Below are 21,231 nucleotides of genomic sequence, written 5' to 3' on the forward strand. Positions count from 1 at the left end.
CCAGTCCCTTTCCAAGAGGGGTGAAAGGATGGAATATGAGGGGACTAAAGATTAGGGAGAGGAGTCAGACGGCTGCGAGGGGAGGAGGCTAGTCGGGGCTGCTCCGACGGCCGGTTGGGGGCTCTGGGGAGGAGGTGCCCGAGGAGCCGGAGCCTTAACACACGGACCAGGCCAGAGGGGCGAGCTCCCTCGAGGAGTGAAAGGGGCGGGCAGCTCGGCCGCAGCTAACGGAGGTGCCCTGAGGAGAGGGAAGCGCGCACCAACAACCCTGCGCTCGGAACGCCCCACTTTCCCCTCGGGAAGGGATAACTGCGAGCCAAGCTAACAAATCGCAGAGGAAGGGAATGCGGGGCTGGCGGGGAGGGGCGGGCCCACGGGCGACTGGACTTCCTCGAAGCCAATGAGCAGCTGTAATTTCAGGACGCCGCGCCCAATCACAGCCAGGATGGAGGGCGCGGCTTTTGACTGGGTCGGGGCGGGCCCCGGCTGCAGGAGAGACGCCTGAGCCGGCACCATTTCCCGCCCCAGGCGTTCCGGCTCCACGCCTACCCGTGAGTCACGTGAGCCGGCAAGATGGCGGCGCTCCGGCGTGAGGCAGGCGTTGACCTGAGGGATACAGGTGTGGTGCCGGTGGGAGCTGGGGAAGCGCCCAAGGTACGCAGAAACCCGGGGTGGTATGGGCAGTGATTTCTGCAGCCTAATAGTGCTGGTGGACTCTTCTGAAATGATGCACGTAAAAAGGATTTGAAAATCTAAAGAGAACAGCTCCCAAGTCCATGCAGGGCGTAATTAAGTCCTCAGTTGCTATGAAAAGAAGCAGAGAGAAAGCAGGAGACAAAGTCTAGTCCGGATAGCTTGCAGCTTGGTTTCTCTTGCCTCCGAGCCTTTGCAATGGCCTTTCCTCCAACTTGAAATACCTCCCTGCACCTATCCCTCACCACCCCACCTCCGCCAAAGTCTCTTTAGGATATTGGTTTAAATGCCACCTCCTCCGGAAAACCTTCCCACACTTCCCCTGGCTAGGTTAAGTTTGGCTTGTCTTATGTTTTTTGTTTTCTTTTGATGGCACACTCATTCTGTTTTTGAATTTCCTGCCTTTTGAGTCCTGACTTCCGGCTGGGTTGTGACTACATCTTGATTATGGGGCTGGGGGCGGCTGTCAAATACCATGTGCTCCGTAAATGATGAGTGAATGTTGAATAAATTTCTGAAAGTCAGGTGAAATAATATGCATAGAAGTACTACAAAACCATAAAATGCTTTGTGAACTGTAAACCTAGATAAATGCACCTATACTGGTATGATCGTGGTGACCAGTTGAGTGGTCTTGGACTAATTTTTAGATAAAATGTTGGTTATAGCAAAATCTGTACATTTCAGTACTTGTTAAAAGTCTATCAGAAAGTCACCAGTTTCTCTGCTTTATTAACAGTGCCTTGCAAAGCCTAGGCACTCAATAAATATTTGCTGTCCTGTTTCAGTATTTTAGGATCATAATCCTGAGTTTCTGTGTTCCCTATATACTGAGGCTGTAGACATGACATGGAAGGAGGGTGGTACAACACATTACCTCAAAGTTTTCTTTGTGAGGAGAAAGGGACTTCAATGAATGGAATGACAGCAAAACAAAAATTTGTCCAAGGCTTCTGGTTAATTATCATGTTACTGATGTCTGCTTTCATAGTACATTAGATAGATTAGATATAGAATCTCCCTTAGATGTTACTATCTCTTCTCTTCCATTTTCCATTTAAATGTCAGAGAAAGAGAAAAGATTAAATCTAGTCCCTGAGAAATTGTAATTTGTAAAATATATTCTTTTTTTTCCTGTCCTCCCAGATAATTTAAAGAAAAAGAACCAGCTTGAGTACAATTCTACAATGATGCAGGGAAAGAAACTGGTCCATTATTACTCACAATGTAATACCATATGAATTGTCAAAGGAGTCCATACCTTTAGGATGTTGATGCCATGGATGAACTGGCCTTTGATTGGTTAGGGTTAGGATTGGTACATATCACTTATTTAGCAAATGAGTATTACAGTCATGTTCACCATGTGTCTATTTACTACCAGCATCAGAATTAGTTGGTGCTATTAAAATGCAGATTTCTAGGCTTCCTCCTTCTCCTCTTGAATCCAAATATCTCAGGAGGGAGCTGAAGAGACTACATTTCATATAAACTCCCCATATGATTCTTGTGTACACTCAAGGTTGAGAATCACTGATTTATTAAGTATCTTCCGTGTTCATTATGCTTACTCCACTCTATTCTCTTGCCCAAGACTCCTGAAATTTGAGAGTTAGTCTATGCCCTTGACTATAAATGTTAAAAAGAAGATTGGTATAAAATGTGAAAGGCCATACATTTTATTATGTGATCATTGGCTAATCCCATGATGCCAGTGTGACAAAAGATTTAACAAATGTTATTGTTAAGACTTTTCACAGAGATCTGAGAAACTTACCCAGAGCAAAACATTCAGAAAGGATCCTTTCTGTGGATCAAGTTTGTTTTGTTTTGTTTTGTTTTGTTTAACCACTGGTTTCTGTTAAGATGCTACTGGCCAAACCCTTATGGTCCCTTGACAGTGGCAACTGTCTATTCATACATCATACTTGGGACATAGGAACCTTCAACCCTGGAGCCCAGTGCTATGGGTTCAGGCTCCCTGGTATACCAAATAGCAATTTCCAGGAAAGGCCCTGCTTCTGCCCAAGATGCTACTAGAGAGTTAGATGTATAACGTATAATCCAAAGTAGCCATGATCCACTACCTCTTCCTAGCTTGGAAGAGTGTCCCTCTTTCTGATGTTCTCTCTTGCCATTCTCCAAGGCAATCCCTGTTCTCTCCTACCTCTCCAGGAAACTCAACATAATCTCCAAAGTGAGCTCGGGCTTTCATGAGACAGAGGATAGAGATAGTTGTCAACAAGTAGCTACTGTTTCCTTCCAGCTCTGACAAAGCTAGAGCAAGGAGAACTACAAGGGCCTGGCTACCTTCCGGGAAAACTGTAAGGAAAAGAAAAACTCAATATCTCAATAAGTTATCCTTCTACACCAAGTCCTAAGGCAAGTCAACCTTTCTGAACCTCATTTTTCTCATCTATAAAAGTAGAGATAATTATTATCCTACCAATTTCTCACAGTTATTGTATGAATCAAAAAGCCATTGTCTAGCAGATCATAAGAGCTCACTAAATGTTGACTGAATCATTAAGAAGGTATGTGAAAGCAGATGACAGTACCTGACACATTACTAGGGTCTAAATGTTTTTTAATCTGAATCTGTAGAATTTTTAAGATTTAATATTAATATCATTAGCTATTATGGTTCTAGAATTTTGTGTTTTCCAGGACATCAAGATGGCAACAAACGCACATGGTCCGCCCAGTCCTCTAGGAGATGCAAAACTCAGAAGACCAATGGTCATCGAAATCATAGAAAAAAAATTTGAATATCTTAAAAAAGAAAAGTAAGAGACACCCTCAGACTGAAAGTCAATAACTTTATTTGCAGATCTTCTGTATTGCATTGTTTCTGAGTATCTGAGATCCTATTAACTTTATTGAGTTGGTTATGAAGAAAGCTTATAAAAAAAAGAACAGGAGGGAAACCTGAACAGATGAAAATAGTGGTTTGTTGGAATACTGGAACTGTAGATAATTTCTTCTGCTTCTTAAAAAATATCCAAAATTATTGTTGAAATGTTATTTGTGCAATAGATATTTTTTAATTAAAAGTAATTAGGAGAACACTGTTTTGGAGGCTACTTATATTTAATTGATGATCAACTGTAATTAAATTCAGTTTAGAATTCATTACCTCAGCCACAGTGCTGAGTTCAGCCAAAAGGAATACAGAGTCTATGATGTACATATAGCCTCACATTACCATTTTGACTTTTAGATTAATAGAGCTCAAGAATAAAATCAGACTGTTGATCTTAGACCTTAGATATTTCTGGATTTAGGTATGAGTCAGAATAAGTAAAACTAGATCTATCAAATCTCTTTGGATAAAGTTTTGGAAATCCTAGACGAATTATTTTAAATAATTTGTATCTGGGCTAATTAAAAAACAGTTATTTTCTAAAAGGCCTAACCAAATGTAAACAACTTTTTTCAAATGACCTTAAGCAAATTAACATTTTTAGTAGCAAGAGCAGTATTCTTGGATTTAGATAGCTCATAGACTTTGGCTACATTGGAACATATTCATATTTATTTGTAGCCAAAATTTATTCTCTCTTTAAAAGGGTTCCATTTTAGAACCACTCTAAATATTCTCAGAAAGAGAATTAGATCCTCTCATTAGAATGCAAGTTCCATTAGAGGTAGGGTTTTTTTCCCTTTATTCACTGCCCCATCCTCAGCACATAGAACATATCTTTTGCACAGTCAAGCACTCAAAAAATATTTAATGTTGAATAAATATGTAATTACAAATGACTACCCAGGAAAGGATATATCCATTAGGAGAATATTATGTTGAACTTAATTTTTCTCTTTGTTTTCCTGAATAGGACTTTAAATATAGATGGAACAGTGTTCTTTGGAACAATATCTGGTTTCTCTGGAATACTGGCAAACTTCCTTTTCAGACACTGCTTCAAGGTTAAACATGATGCTTTGAAGACATATGCATCATTGACTACACTTCCATTTTTGTCTACTGTAGTTGCTTATAAGCTCCTTGTAACAGATGGTTTGTATTCAGGTAAATTTAAATTCATTAATGTATAATGTGTTTATGTATAAGTAAAATTACTCATTAACATTTACCATTGCTACTGCTGATAGTAATCCCTTACATTTGCATATGGCACTACCCTTAACGAAGTACCTTCATATATAATTTCCTATTTCATCCCCACAACAACCCTCCTAATCAGGCAGAGCAAGTAGTATTGGGTCTTTTTTACAGATAAGCAACCAAAGCTGAGACACGTTCAGGTATGCTAAGAAGCAACATAATATAGTGGGGGAAAAGCAGGCTTTGGCATGCTACATATATGATTTCAGATCCTACCTCCACCAGTTAAGTTTTGTGACATTGGGCAAGTCCTTTAATCTCTGAGATTCAGTTGTCTTATCTATGAATTAGGACTAATAGTACTTACCTCACAGGATTGTTGTGAGAATTATGATACTGTATGTTAAATGTCCAACATAGTACCTGGCATATTATGGGTTTCTAATGTTATTTCCTGCCTCCTCCCCTTACCTTAAGTTTCACAACTAGTAATCAATGGAACCTCTGGTCCCTATTCTTCAGGTCTCTGCTTACATATCTCTTCCACAGGGAAACCTCTGATTCCCTCAGGGTAGGTTAGGTTTCTAGATACATTCTTTATTCATTTTACTTTCAAAGCATTGTACACACTTGAAATTATTTATTTAAATATTTGTCTAATACCTTTCTTTCCTGGTAGACTGGTCGGAAGGTCAGAGGTTGGGTCTCTTTTATGCAACACTCTATCCCTAGCAACCTAGCATATGTCTCACACATAGATAATAAAAATGTGTTAACCTAGAACCCCCATGTCTGGTCTGCTAGTTTAATATTCTTCCTTATGAAATTGCTTCTACAACAACCACATAAGTAAGAGATAACTCCCTTATGTAAAGTATAATAAAAGCATTTTTTAAATGTTTTAAATGTTAAAAGTGATGCGTTTAGTCTGTTATGTGCCATAAAATGAATTTCTAATATTCTTTCTACCATTTAACTATGATTGAGGACAGTACAGATGACTACTCTGTGAAGCCACAAGACTGTCTTAATAGTTCTTATCTTGAGATTTAAAGGAAGACCAAATTTACTTTTGTTTTCCAGGTAATATAAGCCAGGAAAATTGTGTTCTGAGAAGTTCACTGGTTGGCATAGTATGTGGTGTTTTATATCCCACTGCTTTGGCTTTTTCTAAAAATGGACGTCTGGCAGTCAAGTAAGTCCGTCTGTTTGTTCCTTTTCTTCCTTCTCTCTTTTTTTTTTATGTTAATAAACTCTCCTATTTAGCAGCCAATGACACATTTTAATGAAAATATAGTAGTTTGCAATTTCAAATAGCTAACTTTTAACCTTTTAGCTGTCTACATGAAAGACCTATAATAGAATTATCAGTTTAGGAGAAATCAACAAACTTTTTATAGAATATACATCCAGGAGAAGTGCTTTAACTCTTTTTCCTTTTTAGGTATCATACTGTTCCATTGCCACCAAAAGGAAGAGTTATACTTTATTGGCTGCTGCTTTGTCAAACAGAGATAAAAGCAATGACGATTCCTCTAGTCTTTCAGACAGTCTTTGGAATATTTAATGGTCTACGGCATTATGCAATATTTGAAAGTACACTTGAGAAAACTGTACATGAAGGTTAACCAAAGAATGAATGGAAACTAAATCAGCGAATGGATTTTTTATGATAAGGACTCAGGAATTGCTGAAGAAATTAGAAGTAACTCTTGAAAGACAATTGTTTCTATTCCTTTTGCCTGGTATATAGCAGCTACTCAATAAATATTCAGTAATTCAATAAATAAATGTAAGTTTAAGCCCACTCCATCCTATTTCTACTCCATTCTCCAGAGGTAACCACTATCAAGTTAGCATGCCTCTTTCCTTGCAGTATTCTTTTGTAACTTACATATTTTTTTAAATACATAGTATTATCCATACATGTTCTGGAAATTAACTTTCACTTTGCTATATGTCTTGGACATCTTTCCAACTCATTACATAGAGGTAGAACACGTTCTTTTTAGTGATTGAATAACATTCTTGGTGATTCCAGGATCCACATACATGATCCTTCCAACACCCTGGTCTCTTTACCCTACCACTTATTCCCACGATCATACTCAACCTGCGCTGTGCAATATAATAGTCGCTAGCCACATGTGCCTACTGAGCATTTCAAATGTGACTAGTCTAAACTGAGATGTGTTGTAAGAATAAAATACACATCAAGTTTTGAAGATTTACCATGAGAAAAAGAACGTAAAAGACCTCAATAATTAGTCTATTGATTACATGTTGAAATGTTACTCTTTTGGATATATTGGGTTAAATAAAATACATTAAAATTAATTTTACCTGCTTTTTTTAGTGTGGCCACTAGGGAATTTAAAATTACATAATAACACATTATATTTTTATCAGACTCTGTTGCTAGAGACCTTGTCATTATCAATAAATTCAAATTCTCCACATTCTCAATTATAAAATCCCATTTTCTGATCACTACCTTCTTCCCTTCTAGTTCATTCATTCTCACACAACTCCAGCATTACTTCAGCCTCACCAGAACCGATAATCCATTGATCCCACCACCTTTTCACTATCCCTCACCACCCTCACATTCTCACTGTCATTCTCCAGCTTCAGCCACATCAATCGTTTTAAAGTTTGCCAATCTCAAGGCAAAAAGAAAAAAACAAAAGTGAATCTAGCTAAAGGTGATTTTTAAATAAAGATGTTGGCGTCTTGTTTTCTTTTGTGAATTTTCTGTCCATGTCTTTGGCCCATTTCATTTGTAGAAGCTCCATAAATTCTGGGTGTTTTATTTCTTCATATGCTAAGGTAGTAATCTGAGAAATACAGCAAGGTTGACTTAGGTTCACTTCCCTTGCCACCTGAAAGCTAAGGAGATTAGTACTCTACTCCATGACTTCAATTTTCCTTTTCTATAACAGACTAAGCAGGGAAGTCTATCAATATTTGCCTCTGGCTTTAGAAAGCAGTACTTGCCAAAGAGGCCTGGAAGGGGAAATTAGGGAAACCTTGATCTGGCTGAGCCCAAAGGTGAAGCTAGATGAACCACAGAGAAGAAAGACAGCAAGGCACTAGAGGCAAAATAGTTCAGAGGTGTTAAGTACAGCTTGGAGCTCCACTCTCAAAGTTCAAATCCTGGCTTCACTACTTACTAAGAGGTTGACTTTGAACAGCTATTTAACCTCTCTGTAACTCAGTTTCCTCATCTGTAAAATGAGGAATAAAGATTACTCAATAAAGATTACTCAATACCTCATAGTGTTGTCAGGATTGAGTGAATTAATATATGTAAATCAAAGTAGTGGCCAATTCATAGGAAGTCCATATGTGTTACTGCCACTAATTGTTGTTATTGTTGCTATTACTGAATAATAACTATCATAGTCCTTTCTCTTGCCTGTAGTTATAAGTTTGCCATTTTTCTAGGAAAGATTAGAAAGAAGCATGGCAAAGAAAATTCACAAGATATCCTTAATTTGAACAAATATGTATTTATTTTGAACAAATATGTATTTATTTATTCAGCTAATATTGATTCAAGACCTAGTGTATGAAAGACATTTGTATACCATACACTGAGCAAATTAACTAACTTTTTTGAGTGTTTCCTTTTAAAACATACTAATAGATGCTTTACAGTGAGGTTATAAAGATTAAAGTACATGGAACCACCTCGTAGATAGAAGGTGCTCAATAAATGTGTTTACATTGTCTGTTCTCCCTGATGGGTGTATAACAGTGACTAAGATATGGTCCCTACTATGAGAATTTACCTCTTCTCTTGCCTTTTCTCCTCCATTTCCCCCAACTGCCTTAACCATGTGATTTCCCCCCTGCTTTTGTATTGTACTGCATCACATTGCATTGCTTGCAATGTATTGTATTGATTTTCTCCCTGCTTTTGTACAATTATATTGTCTTGTGTAAAGGCAAGTATTTTAATTTCCACATTTAAATAGTAAACTAATAATGAAGAAATGGTGTTCTATGGATGTGGCTGAATTTCATAGAATTTGTTTGCTCACCTTCCTAAGCCTCATTAAAAAAAATTCTTCCAAAGATGCATAACCCATTTTTCCCTACCTTCATCATCCTATCCCTATAAAGACAGTCACACTAACATTAATCCACATGAATAATTGAATCTTGGTATTTCTGAACCCCACCAGCTTCACTAAAGTAACAAAAAACTTCCTAAAAGTCTCCCCTAGATTAGACATAACAGAAGAAAAGATGAGTGAACTTGAAGATATAGCAATACAAACTTCAAAATAAAACTGAAAAAATTTAATAGTATTAGTGAGTAGCTTTACATACCTGTAATTGAAGTCATCAAAGGAGGGAATGAACTGGAAAAAAATTTTTTGAAATATTAATGGCTGAAAATTTTCCAAATTTCCAAAATTTCCCAAACCAGAGATTCAAAGAGTTCTACTCCACGACGCAGGGGGCTCCTGAACTCATCTGCTTCCACAGACACACTGAATCTACAGCTACACACAGAGCAATTCCCTCTGAAATCCAGAAACCAGCTGAGCGGTTCCTACACATCAGGCAAAAGAGAAAATACCCACGCTAAAATGGGTAGGAAAGGCTGAGACACACTCTCACCATAAACCCCACCCCCAACACAGCAAGGTACATTCAGGAGGGAACTCACAACTCCCAGCTTCTCCCTGAAGAGGCAAGAGTTTGGACCCAACACCTAGCACCCCAACATTTAAGACTTCCACCTGAAAGACAGATCCCTAAAACACCCAGCTCTGAGAGCCAAAAGGCTCGCTGCATATGAGACCCACAAGACTACAGCAAACAAAAAAGCATTTGTTAACTGCCAGGAGCACTAACAGCAAGCTATCTCCCCAGGGCTCAGTGCAGAAGGAGCAGGCAAAAAATGCCCATCTCTTAGTTTTCCCTGAATGGAGTCTCTTTGCACACTTTGAAAGATGCTGCTGGAGGGTCAGAATCCTGATTTAACATGCATCTAGAGGTTAACTGCAATCCTCCCTAGATACTAGATACCACGGAAGCCAGCAGTCACCTCTCTCCCTTCTATCCTGGGGCTGCTCCAAGTCACTAGTATCTCCCTGGAAGGAGCTAATATGTCTGTGCCCCCAGCTTTTGTGGCTGCTGCCCAAGAGGCAGGTCCTCAGATCTCCTGACTCTGATAACCAAGGAGCTTCCATTAATTAGTCCCACAGGAATATAGCAAGCAAAGAAGCAGTTCTTAAACTGGCTATACGCCAGGGCTCAATGCAGAAGGAGCAGGCAGAAACCCCCATCTCCCAGTCTTTCCCTAAAATGGGTCTCTTTGTATACTTTAAAAGATGTTGCCTGAGGTCAGGCTTCTAATTTAGCACGCGTCTAGGAGCTAACAGCAAACCTCTCCAGAGAATACGAAAGCCTGTGGACACCTCCCTTACCCGCTCCCTCTAGCCTGCTCCAAGTCACAGTATCTTCCTGGAAAGACTTTGTACACACATCTGGCACATCAGCTTTAGTGGCTGCTACCTGAGAGACAGGCACTTGGATTGCCTGGCTCTGATAGCCAATGGGGCTTGCATTTGGTAGTGCCACTGGGTTGTAGTAAACAAAAGTCCTAAATGGGCTCAAGAGCAACTCCTCGTTGCTATATACCCCAGCCCAGTGCAGAGGGAGTGGGCAAAAATTCTGAACTACCATTTTCTCCTTGGAAGTGGTCTAACTATGTACTCTCCCAGCTCCTGCCTGAGTGTCCAGCTTTCAACCAGCTTGCATTTAGATGCTGACTAAGATCCCCCGCTTTGAGACACTCATGGATGTTGGCATACCCTCAACTGCTGGGAGCCACTAAGAACAAAGAAGGTGACTTGGACAATCACAAAAGTTTGAGAGACAACCAGGAAAATAAGCCAGCTAATTGATGAAATTCATCTCCTACATGAGACCATGGACAGCCACATGCAAAAGAATAAAACTGGACCCCTATCTCACACATACACAAAAATCAACTCAAAATGGATTAAAGACTTAAATTTGAGACCTGAAGCCCTAAAACTCCTTAAAAAAAAAAAAAAAAAACAGGGGGTGAGCTCTATGACATCAGTCTTGGCAATAATTTTTGGGATTTGACATCAAAAGCACAAGCAACCAACATAAAAATAAACAAGTAGGATTACATCAAACTAAAAGGTTGCACAGCAAAGGAAACCATCAATAAAATGAAAAGGCAACCTAACAAATGGGAGAAAATATTTGCAAATATATATCTGATAAGCTAATATCCAAAATGTATAAAAAACTCATACAACTCAATAGGAAAAAATACACCAAAATCTGATTTAAAAATGGGCAGTAGATCTGAACTGACATTCTTCCAAAGAAGATAGACAAATGGCCAACAGGTGCATGAAAAGATGCTCAACGTCACTAATCATCAGGGAAATGCAAATCTAAACCACAATGAGATAGCACCTCACACATGTTAGAACAGCTATCAAAAGACAAGAGACAACAAGTGCTGCTGAGGATATGGAGAAAAGGGAAGCCTTGTGAACTGCTTGTGGGAATGTAAATAGGTGCAGCCACTATGGAAAACAGTTCCTCAAAAAATTAAAAATAGAACTACCATATGATCCAGCAATCTCATTCCTGCGTATATATCCAAAGGAAATGAAACATGACATCAAATGGATAACTGTACTTCTGTGTTTACTGCAGCATTATTCACAATAGTCAATATGTGGAAACAACCATAGTGTCCATCAACAGATAAATAAGATGTGAGATATATATTTCATTTTATATATATATATACACACATATATAGTATATATCCTTTGTATATATGTACACAATAAGGTATAACCCTATATTATGATATATTATATGCAGTTCTTATAATTGGACAATTATAATATTGTAAATAATAATATAGCCAGCCCTGGTTGTCTAGTGGTTAAGATTTGGTACTTTCACTGCCGCAGCCTGGGTTCATTTCCTGGTCAGGAAACCACACCACCCACCTGTTGGTTGTCATACTGCGTTTCTGTGATACTGAAAGCTATGCCACCGGTATTTCAAACATCAGCAGGGTCACTCATGGTGAACAGGTTTCATGGGAGCTTCCAGACTAAGACAGACTAGGAAGAAGGACCTGGCCACCCAATTCCAAAAATACTGGCCATGAAAATGCTATGAATAGCAGCAGAGCATTGTCTGATATAGTGCCAGAAGATGAAAGGATGGCGTAAAAAGTCCAAGCAGGGTTCCACTCTACTGTACACAGGGTCACTAGGAGTTGGAATCAACTCAACAGCACTAACAACAAAATAATAATATATATCACACACTTTATGTATGTGTGTGTGTGTGCGTGTATATATATATATATATATACAGTAATATATAATAATATTACTCAGCCATGAGGAAGAAGGAAATCCTGCTATATGCAACAACATAGATGGAACTTGAGGTCATTATGCTAAGTGAATTAAGCCTGATAGAAAAAGAAAAATACCTCACAGTATCATTTATAAGTGGCATCTAAAAAAAAAAAGTCAAACTCATAAAAGCAAAGAGTAGAAAACTGGTTACCTAGGGCTGGGGGTAGGGAAATAGGAAGAGGTTTGTAAAAGGGCATAAACTTTCAGCTATAAAATGAATAGGTTTCAGGAGTTATGTAAAACATGATGACTATAGTTGACAACACTACCGTATAATTGAGATTCACTAAGAGAGTAGAATTAAATGTTCTCACAACACAAATGATAAATATATGAGGTGATGGATCTGTTAATTAAATAGACAGGGGTAATCCTTTCACAATGTATATGCATATCAAATCACCATGATGTACACTTTAAATAACTTAAAATTTTATATGTTAATATACCTCAAAAAAGCTGAAATTTTTTAAAACCCCAGATTCAAGAAGCTCAATGACTTCCAAGCAAAAGAAATATGAGAAAAACTTCCCTCATACCACATTATAATGAAATTACTTAAAACTAGTAATAAAGAGAAAAATCTTAATAGGAGACAGAGAAATGACAAGAATGACAATAGATTTCTCACAGGTAACAATGATGGCCAGAAAACAATAGAGCAAAACCTTTAAAGTACTAACATTATAAAAAAGAAAAGTCAGGGGCCGGCCCAGTGACGTAGTAGTTAAGTTTGTGTGCTCCACTTCAGCAGCCTGGGGTTCACAGGTTCAGATCCCAGGGGGACATAGCACCCTGTCAGGCCATGCTGTGGTGGCATCCCAGATAAAACAGAGGAAGATTGGCAGAGATGTTAGCTGAGCAACAATCTTCCTCAAGCAAAAAGAGGAAGATTGGCAACAGATGTTGGCTCAGAGCCAATCTTCCTCAAAAAAAAAGTCAAACTAGAATTCTATAGCTAGCAGAAATATTTTTCAAAAACTAAGGCTAAATACAAAGAATGATGTCAGCAAGATGGTGGAATACAAAGCTATAGCCCCTCCTTTTCTCATGGAGACATGGATTTAACAATACACAGCCCATGTGCCTTTGTGAGAAACCCAGAAACCAGTTAAAAGGATCCTCTACCCCAAGTGAGCACTAAGTCAACTGCTGCAAAGTCAGTAGGAAAATTCATAACACCTTCTCTTGCCAGAATCCCTAGCCCCTGCATGATGTGGCACATTTAGTGGGAAATTCCTAACTCCCATCTTCTCCCTGGTGAGAGAAAGGAGTGGAACCTACATCCATCATTCTGAGTTTTAGGGAGACTGCCCAAAGGACCATTTCCTGCATTACCTGATTCCAAGTACTGACAGCAATGCGGTGCCAGATTTGGGACGCCTAAGAACAAAGACAATCAAGGTGCACCAGAGTCTTCATGACCACGTAAGTAGACCTCCAATATTGGGGCTTACCACAGCACCAAAGAGGCCGCAGTACCACAGAGAGACACCAGAGGGAGCTCTTGAGAAGAAACTGGCAAACCGTTTTAAGCACAAGAGGAGATTTCTTTGGTCTCCAGAATCTCTAACCAGGCTGAGTGGACAAAGTTCTCTCTGCAAAAGCAGATCAAAAAATCTGGGTGTGATGGCTGATTCTTCAAATGCCGAAATCCTGACAAAAATAAACAAACCATACAAAAGAAACAAGGAAAATGGCACATATAAACAAATTAAATCTCTAGACTAACCCTAAAGAAGTGGAGATATATTAATTACCAGAAAAGAATTCAAAATTACTGTCATAAGGATACTCAATGAATTTTTTAAAAGCACAGATAGACAACTAAATGAAATCAGAAAAACGATGCATGAACAAAATAAGAATATCAATAAAGAGATAGAAGCTATGAAGAAGAACCAGACAGAAATTCGGGAACTTAAGAATACAATATCCTTTTTTAAAAAAATGAAAAAAAAATTACTAAAAGGACTCAAGAGCAGAGTTGAACAGTCAGAAGAAAAAAATTAATGAACTCGAACATAAGATTTTCAAAGTTCTGGAAGAGGAGCAAAAAGGAAAAAGAATAAAGACAAATGAAGAGAGCCTAAGGCACTTTTGGGACATTATCAAATGGAACCTTATGCATTATGTGAGTCCCAGAAGGAAAAGAAAGAAAGAAAGGAGCAAAGAACCTATTTGAAGAAATAATGGCTAAAATCTTCCCAAATCCTCGGAAAGTAAAGGACATACAAAATCAAGAAGCTCAAGGAACTCCAATCAGGAAAAATCTAAAGGGATCTACAAGGAGAGACATTACTAAAAGAGGCAATTGAGAGGATGTGACCACCGATTGACCCATGAGCTGGACCTGGGCAATTGGAGTGCCTCACCTCCTCTCCTGTTCTTGGAATGTACATTCTGCACGATGAAATGAAACTAGAAATAAACAGTAGGAGGAAAACAGGAAAATCCACATATATGTGGAAACTAAACAATGCATTCTCTTTTTTAAAATTTATTACTCAAATAATTCTATTCTATTCTATGTATTAATTTAAATGTTTCTTCAATAGGTATAACTAAAATCCCTCAAATTTCAGTTCAAATATATTCACTGTTTAGTGTAAACCAAATCCTTCTTATTGTGTTTAAACCAATTTACGTCAGTGTCAGGAGAGGCAGCATACCATGTGCCCTCCGGCATGTCCTTGCTGAGTGTGTGAAACTGTAAGCCTCACCTGTCCTCTGACACTGCGCCCTTTCTACAGCTAGTCACACAGGCAATTAATAAGTCAAGGCCACCACAGCTGACTATCATACAATTCCCTTCATTTTTTTGCCACTGCTCACTTTTTAATCAGATTTTTGGGGGTTCTTTTTGCTATCAAGTTGCATGAGTTTTTACATATTTTGGATATTAACCCCTTATCAGACATATGATTTGAAAATATTTTCTCCCATTCAGTAGGTTGCCTTTTCATTTTGTCGATGGTTTCCTTTGCTGTAGAGAAGCTTTTTAGTTTGATGTAGCCCCACTTGTTTATTTTTGCTTTTGGTGTCAAATTTAAAAAATCATTGCCAAGATCAATGTCAAGGAAACAATGTACTCTTAAACAACCAATGGGTCAAAAAAAATCATAAGTGAATTTAGGAAATATCTGGAGACAAAGAAAAACAAAACTACAACATATCAAAACTTATAGATGCGGTGAATTCCATACTAAGAGGGAAGTTTATAGCAACAAATGCATTTAAAAAGCAGGATCTCAAATCAGCAACCTAACCTTGCACCTCAAGGAACTAGAAAAAGAAAACAAACTAAACCCAGAGTTACAGAAGGAAGTAAACAATAACGATTAGAGCAGAAGTAAGTGAAACAGAGAATAGAAAAAAATTAATGAAACCAATAGGTGGTTTTTTGAAAATTTACAAAATTGACAAACCCTTAGCTATGCTAAGAAAATAAGAAAGAAGACTCAGCTAAAATTAGGAATGAAAGGAGGGAAGTTACAACTGATGTCACAGAAATAAACAGGAATATAAGAGACTACTATAAACAACTATAAGTCAAGAAATTGGATAACTTGGAAGAAATGGAAAAATTCCTAGAAACATATAACCCACCAAGACTAAATCATGAAAAAATAAAAAATCTGAACAGACCTATAACTAGGAAGGAGATTGCAGCCATAAATTTAAAAACTCCCAACAAAGACAAGTCCAAGACCAGATGGCTTCCCTGGAGAGCTGTACCAAGCACTTAAAAATGAATTAATAACAATTCTCCTCAAACTCTTGTGAATTGAAGAGGAGGGAACACTCTCAAACTCGTTCTGGTTTATCTGATACCAAAACCAGATAAAGACACAAGAAAACTATAGACCAATATTCCTGATTAATATTGATGCAAAAGGGGCTGGCCTGGTGGTGCAGCAGTTAAGTGTGCACGTTCCACTTCGGTGGCCTGGGGTTCACCAGTTCGGATCCCAGTACGGATATAGCACCACTTGTCAAGCCATGCTGTGGTATGCATCCCACATAGAAAGTGTAGGAAGACGGGCACAGATGTTAGCTCAGGGCCAGTCTTCCTCGGCAAGAAAAGGAGGATTGGCAGCAGTTAGCTCACGACTAATCTTCCTCAACAAACAAAACAAAACAAACAAACAAACAAAAAATATTGATGCAAAAATCTTAAACAAAATGCTAGCAAACTGAATTCAACAGCACATTAAAAGGATCATACACCATGACCAAGAGGAATTTATACTTGGAATGCAAGTATGGCTCAATATACAAAATCAATCAATGTAACACACCACATTAGCAAAATCAAAGACAAAACCACATGATTATCTCAACCAATGTAGAACAATTCAACACTGTTTTATGATAAAAGTTACTCAACAAACTAGGGTTGGAAGGAAACTATTTCAACATAATAAAAGCCACATATGAAAATTTCATAGCTAATATCATACTCAATGGTAGAAGACTGAAATCCTGTCCTTAAGATAAATCACAAGGCGAGAATGCCCACTCTTGCCAATAGTATTCAACATAGCAATAGAAGTTCTAGCAAAAGTAATTAAACAAGAAAAAGAAATTGGAAAAAAAAAGTAAAATTATCTCTGTTCACAAATGACATGATCTTATATGTAGAAAAACCTAAAAATTCCAGAAAAAAACTGTTACACCTAAAAACAATTTCAACAAAGTTGCAAGATACAAAATCAACACACAAAAATTAGTTATGTTTCTCAACACTAACAATGACCAATTCAAAAAGGAAATTAAGAACAATCCCATTTACTACAGCATTGGGAAAGATAAAATACTTAAGAATAAACTTAACCAAGGATGTGAAAGCTCCTTCATTCAAAACTACAAAACATCGCTAAAAATATCAAAGAAGATACAAATAAATGGAAAGACACCCCGTGCTTGTGGATTAGATCCTCAATATTGTTAAAATGTTCATACAACCCGAAGGGGCTGGCCCAGTGGCATAGTGGTTAAGTTTGCGTGCCCTGCTTCAGTGGCCCAGGGTTTGCAGGTTCAGATCCTGGGTGCAGACCTACATACTGCTCATCGAGCTATGCTGTGGCAGCATCTCACATACAAAATGGAGGAAGATTGGCACAGATGTTAGCTCAGGGACAATCTTCCTCACCACAGAAAAAAAAGTTCATACAACCCCAAATGATCTACATATTCAATGCAATCCCTATCAAAATTCCAATGACATTTTTTGCAGAAATAGAAAAAATCCTAAAATTTATATGGAATCTCTAGGAACCCTGACTAGTCAAAGCATTCTTGAAAAAGAACAAAGCTGGAGCCCTCACACTTCTTGATCTCAAAACATACTACAAAGCAATAGTAATTAAGATGATGTGGTGCTGACATAAAGATAGATATATGAACCAAAGGAAAAAGATATTCCAGAAATAAATCATTGGATATATGGCCAAATGATTTTTGACAAGGGTGTCAAAACTACACAATGGGAAAAGAATTGTGTCTTCAACAAATGGTGTTTGGAAAACTGGATATCCACATCCAAAATAATGAAGTTGAACCTTTTCTGTACTCCATATCCAAAAATCTAACTCAAAATGGATTAAAGACCTAAATGTAAGACCAGAAACTACAAAACTCCTAGAAGACATAGGGGAAAGCTTCAGGACATTGGACTTGGCAATGATTTCTTGGCTATGATACCAAAAGCACAGACAACAAAATCAAAAATAGACAAATGGGAGTACATCAAACTTAAAAACTTATTCATGTCAAACAAAACAATCAACAGAGTGAAAAGGCAACCTATGGTATAGGAGAAAATAATTGCAAGTCATGTATCTGATAAAGGGTTAATATCCAGAATATATAAGGAGCTCTACAATGCAACAATAAGAACAAAAACAATCCAATTAAAATATGGGCAAATAACCTGAATAGATAGTTCCCTGAAGAATACATACAAATGGCCAGTGAGCACATAAATAGATGCTCAATATCACTAATAATTAGGGACATGCAAATCAAAAGCACTGTCAGATATCCCTTCATACCCATCAGGATGGCCACTCTCAAAAGAACAGAAAATAACAAATGCTGGAGAGAACACAGAGAAGTTGGAAACCTTGTGCACAGTTGGTAGGAAGGCAAAATAGTATAGTCATTACAGAAAATAGCATGGAGTTTCCTCAAAAAAATAAAAATAGAAATACTAAGTGATACAGCAATATCACTTTTGAGTATATATTCAGTAGAATTCAAAGCAGAGTCTTGAAGAGATATTTGCATACCCACGTTCATGACAGTGTTATTCACAATAACCAAATGGTGGAATCAACCCAAATGTCCAATAATGGATGAATGAATAAAGAAAATGTGGCATACACATATACGTACACTGGAATATTATGCAGCCTTAAAAAAAGAAGGAAATCTTGTCACATACTACAAAATAAGTGAACCTCGAGGACATTATGCTAAATAAAATGTCAGTCACAAAAGTACAAATAATATATGATTCCACTCATATGAAGTATCTAACATCAACAAATTCATAGAAACAAAGTAGAAAGGTGGTTACCAAGGGCTGGGGGAGTGAAGAGGAGTATTCAGTTTTTAGTGGGTATAGAGTTTCAGTGTTCCATGATGAAAAAATTCTAGACATCTGTTGCATAACAATGTGAATATACTTAACACTACTGAACTATACACTTAAAAACGGTTCACATAGTAAATTTAATGTTATGTGTTTTTTACCACAATTTTAAAAACTAAAGCTAAATACCTTTTAGACTTGCAAAATGTGAAAGAATTCACCACCAGAAGATTTACATTCTAAGAAATGTTAAAGAGAGTACTTTGGGGAGAAGGAAAATGATAGATGGAATACGGGTCTATAAAAAGAATGAAGAGCACTAGAGATGGCAAATATGTGGATAAATATAAATTTTCTTTTTTAAAAAAAATTCTTTCAAGAAAAATGAAATAAATTGAATTGTCAAATTGAACTAAAAAATAATAACTATGTATTGTGTGGTTTATAACATATGTAGAAGTAAATGTGGGACAACAATAACACAAAGACCAAGAAGAAAGAAATGAAAATATAGTGTTTAAACATTCTCATACCATATGTAAAGTGGTACAATATTACTTGCAGATATCTTGTGATAAGTTAAAGATGATGTTGTGGGTTAAATTGTGCCCCTCCAAAATATATTTTGAAGTTCTATTCCCCAGAACATGTAAATGTGTCCTTACTTGGAAATAGGGTCTTTGCAGATGCAACTAAGACGAGGAAAACTGGATTAGGATGAGCCCTTAAACAATGACTGGTGTCCTTATAAGACAAGAGAAAGTTGGGTACACAGACACAAACAGAGGGAAAGTGACCATGTGAAGACAGAAGCACAGATTGGAAAAATGGATCTATAAGCCAAGAGACACCAAGGATTGCCAGCATACATCAGAAGCTAGGAGAGAAGAATAAAACAGATTGTCCTTCAGCACTTCCAGCAGGAAATGAACCCTGCCAATACATTGACTTCAAACTTCTAGCCTCCAAAACAGTGAGTAAATAAAGTTGTTGTTTTAAGTCCCCTAGTTTGTGGTACTTTCTTACAGTAGTCTGAGGAAACTAATATAGATGTATACCATACATGCTAAGCAATCATTACAATTTTTTAAAAGAATTATAGCTAATAGGCCAACAAAGGAATAAAATGGAATAAAAAATATTCAATTACTCCCCAAAAAAGCAGAAGAAAGGAAAAGGGGAATGTAGAACAGACAGTACAAATAGAAAACAAAAAGCAGGATGATAGATTGAAACCCTAGAATATATAAATAATATTAAATATAAGTGGTCTAAACATCTCTTTCATTAAAAGTCAGAAATTGTCAATTTAGATAAAAAACAAAATCCCATTATATACTACCTACAAGAAGCCTGCTTTAAATACAAAGGTACAAATAGGTTAAAAGTAAAAGGATGGGAAAAGCTACGTCAGTTAACACTAATCAAAAGAAAGATATTGCAGTGGCTATATTAATATTAAACAAGGTAAGTTGCAAGGCAAAAACTATGTCCAAGGATTAAGAAAGTTATTTCATAATGATACAGGGATCAATTAATCCTAAATGTTTATTCATGTAACAATTGAGCTTCAAAATACATAAGCAAGAGCTGGTAGAACTGAAAGGAGAAATCGGAAAATTCTCATAACAGTTGGAGATTTCACCAACCTTCCCTCAATAATTGATAGAACAAGTTGGTAGAAATTCAGAAAGGATAAGGAAGTCTTAAACAACGCTATCAACCAACTTGTGCTAATTGATGTTTCTGAACACTTGGCACAACGACAGCAGCAAGTACATTCTTTTCAATCACACAGAGAACATTTACCAAAATGGACCAGAATCTGGGCTATAAATATCAATAAATTTAAAAGGATTCAAATCATACAATGTATAATATATACAAATATATTTTCTGACCACAATGGAACTGAATTAGAAATCAATGACAGAAAGTTATTTGGAAAATTGGGACTATTAGGAGACCAACACACTTCCAAATATCCCATAGGTCAAAGGAAAAAGCAAACAGGAACTGGAAAGTATTTTGAACTGAATTAAAATAATAAACAACCTTTCAAAATCCGTGAGATACAATTAAGGCTGTACTTGGAGGGAAATTCGTAGCACTAAACACGTATGTTAGGGGGGAAAGAAGATCATCACCTCAGCTTCCTCCTTAAGAAATTGGAAAAAGAGGGGCAACTTAAATCCCAGGTAAGAATAAGAAAGGAAATAATATAGATCAGAGCAGAAAACAGTCAAGTTGAAAACAGAAAAAAACAACAAAAAAAATCAATGACACAACTGGTCATTTGAGAAAATTAAAAAAAATGATAAACCATTAGCCAGATTGATCAGACATTAAAGAGAGAAAATACATATGACCTGATATCAAGAAAGAGAGATGTGACCTCACCATAGATTCTACAGATTTTAAAGGAT

General features: G+C 37.2%; 1 protein-coding gene across 6 annotated transcripts; it reads left to right on the forward strand.

Moving 5' to 3' along the window:
* The first annotated feature begins 510 nt into the window (after positions 1-510).
* Positions 511-7,496, forward strand: TMEM126B (transmembrane protein 126B). Of its 6 annotated transcripts, none has more exons than XM_046638186.1 (6): positions 511-619; positions 2,869-3,075; positions 3,361-3,479; positions 4,530-4,723; positions 5,843-5,954; positions 6,204-7,496. In XM_046638186.1, the coding sequence occupies exons 3-6, from the start codon at positions 3,370-3,372 to the stop codon at positions 6,385-6,387; spliced, it is 600 nt and encodes a 199-aa protein (XP_046494142.1). In that variant the 5' UTR covers positions 511-619; positions 2,869-3,075; positions 3,361-3,369; the 3' UTR covers positions 6,388-7,496. The 6 variants fall into 6 exon arrangements, with proteins under 6 accessions (XP_046494142.1, XP_046494140.1, XP_046494141.1 ...); XM_046638185.1 differs by having other exon boundaries at positions 567-654; XM_046638188.1 differs by having other exon boundaries at positions 569-654; positions 2,960-3,075.
* Positions 7,497-21,231: the final 13,735 nt, after the last annotated feature.

This window comes from Equus quagga, chromosome 14 (assembly GCF_021613505.1).
Source record: "Equus quagga isolate Etosha38 chromosome 14, UCLA_HA_Equagga_1.0, whole genome shotgun sequence".
NCBI classification, from domain to species: Eukaryota; Metazoa; Chordata; class Mammalia; order Perissodactyla; family Equidae; genus Equus; species Equus quagga.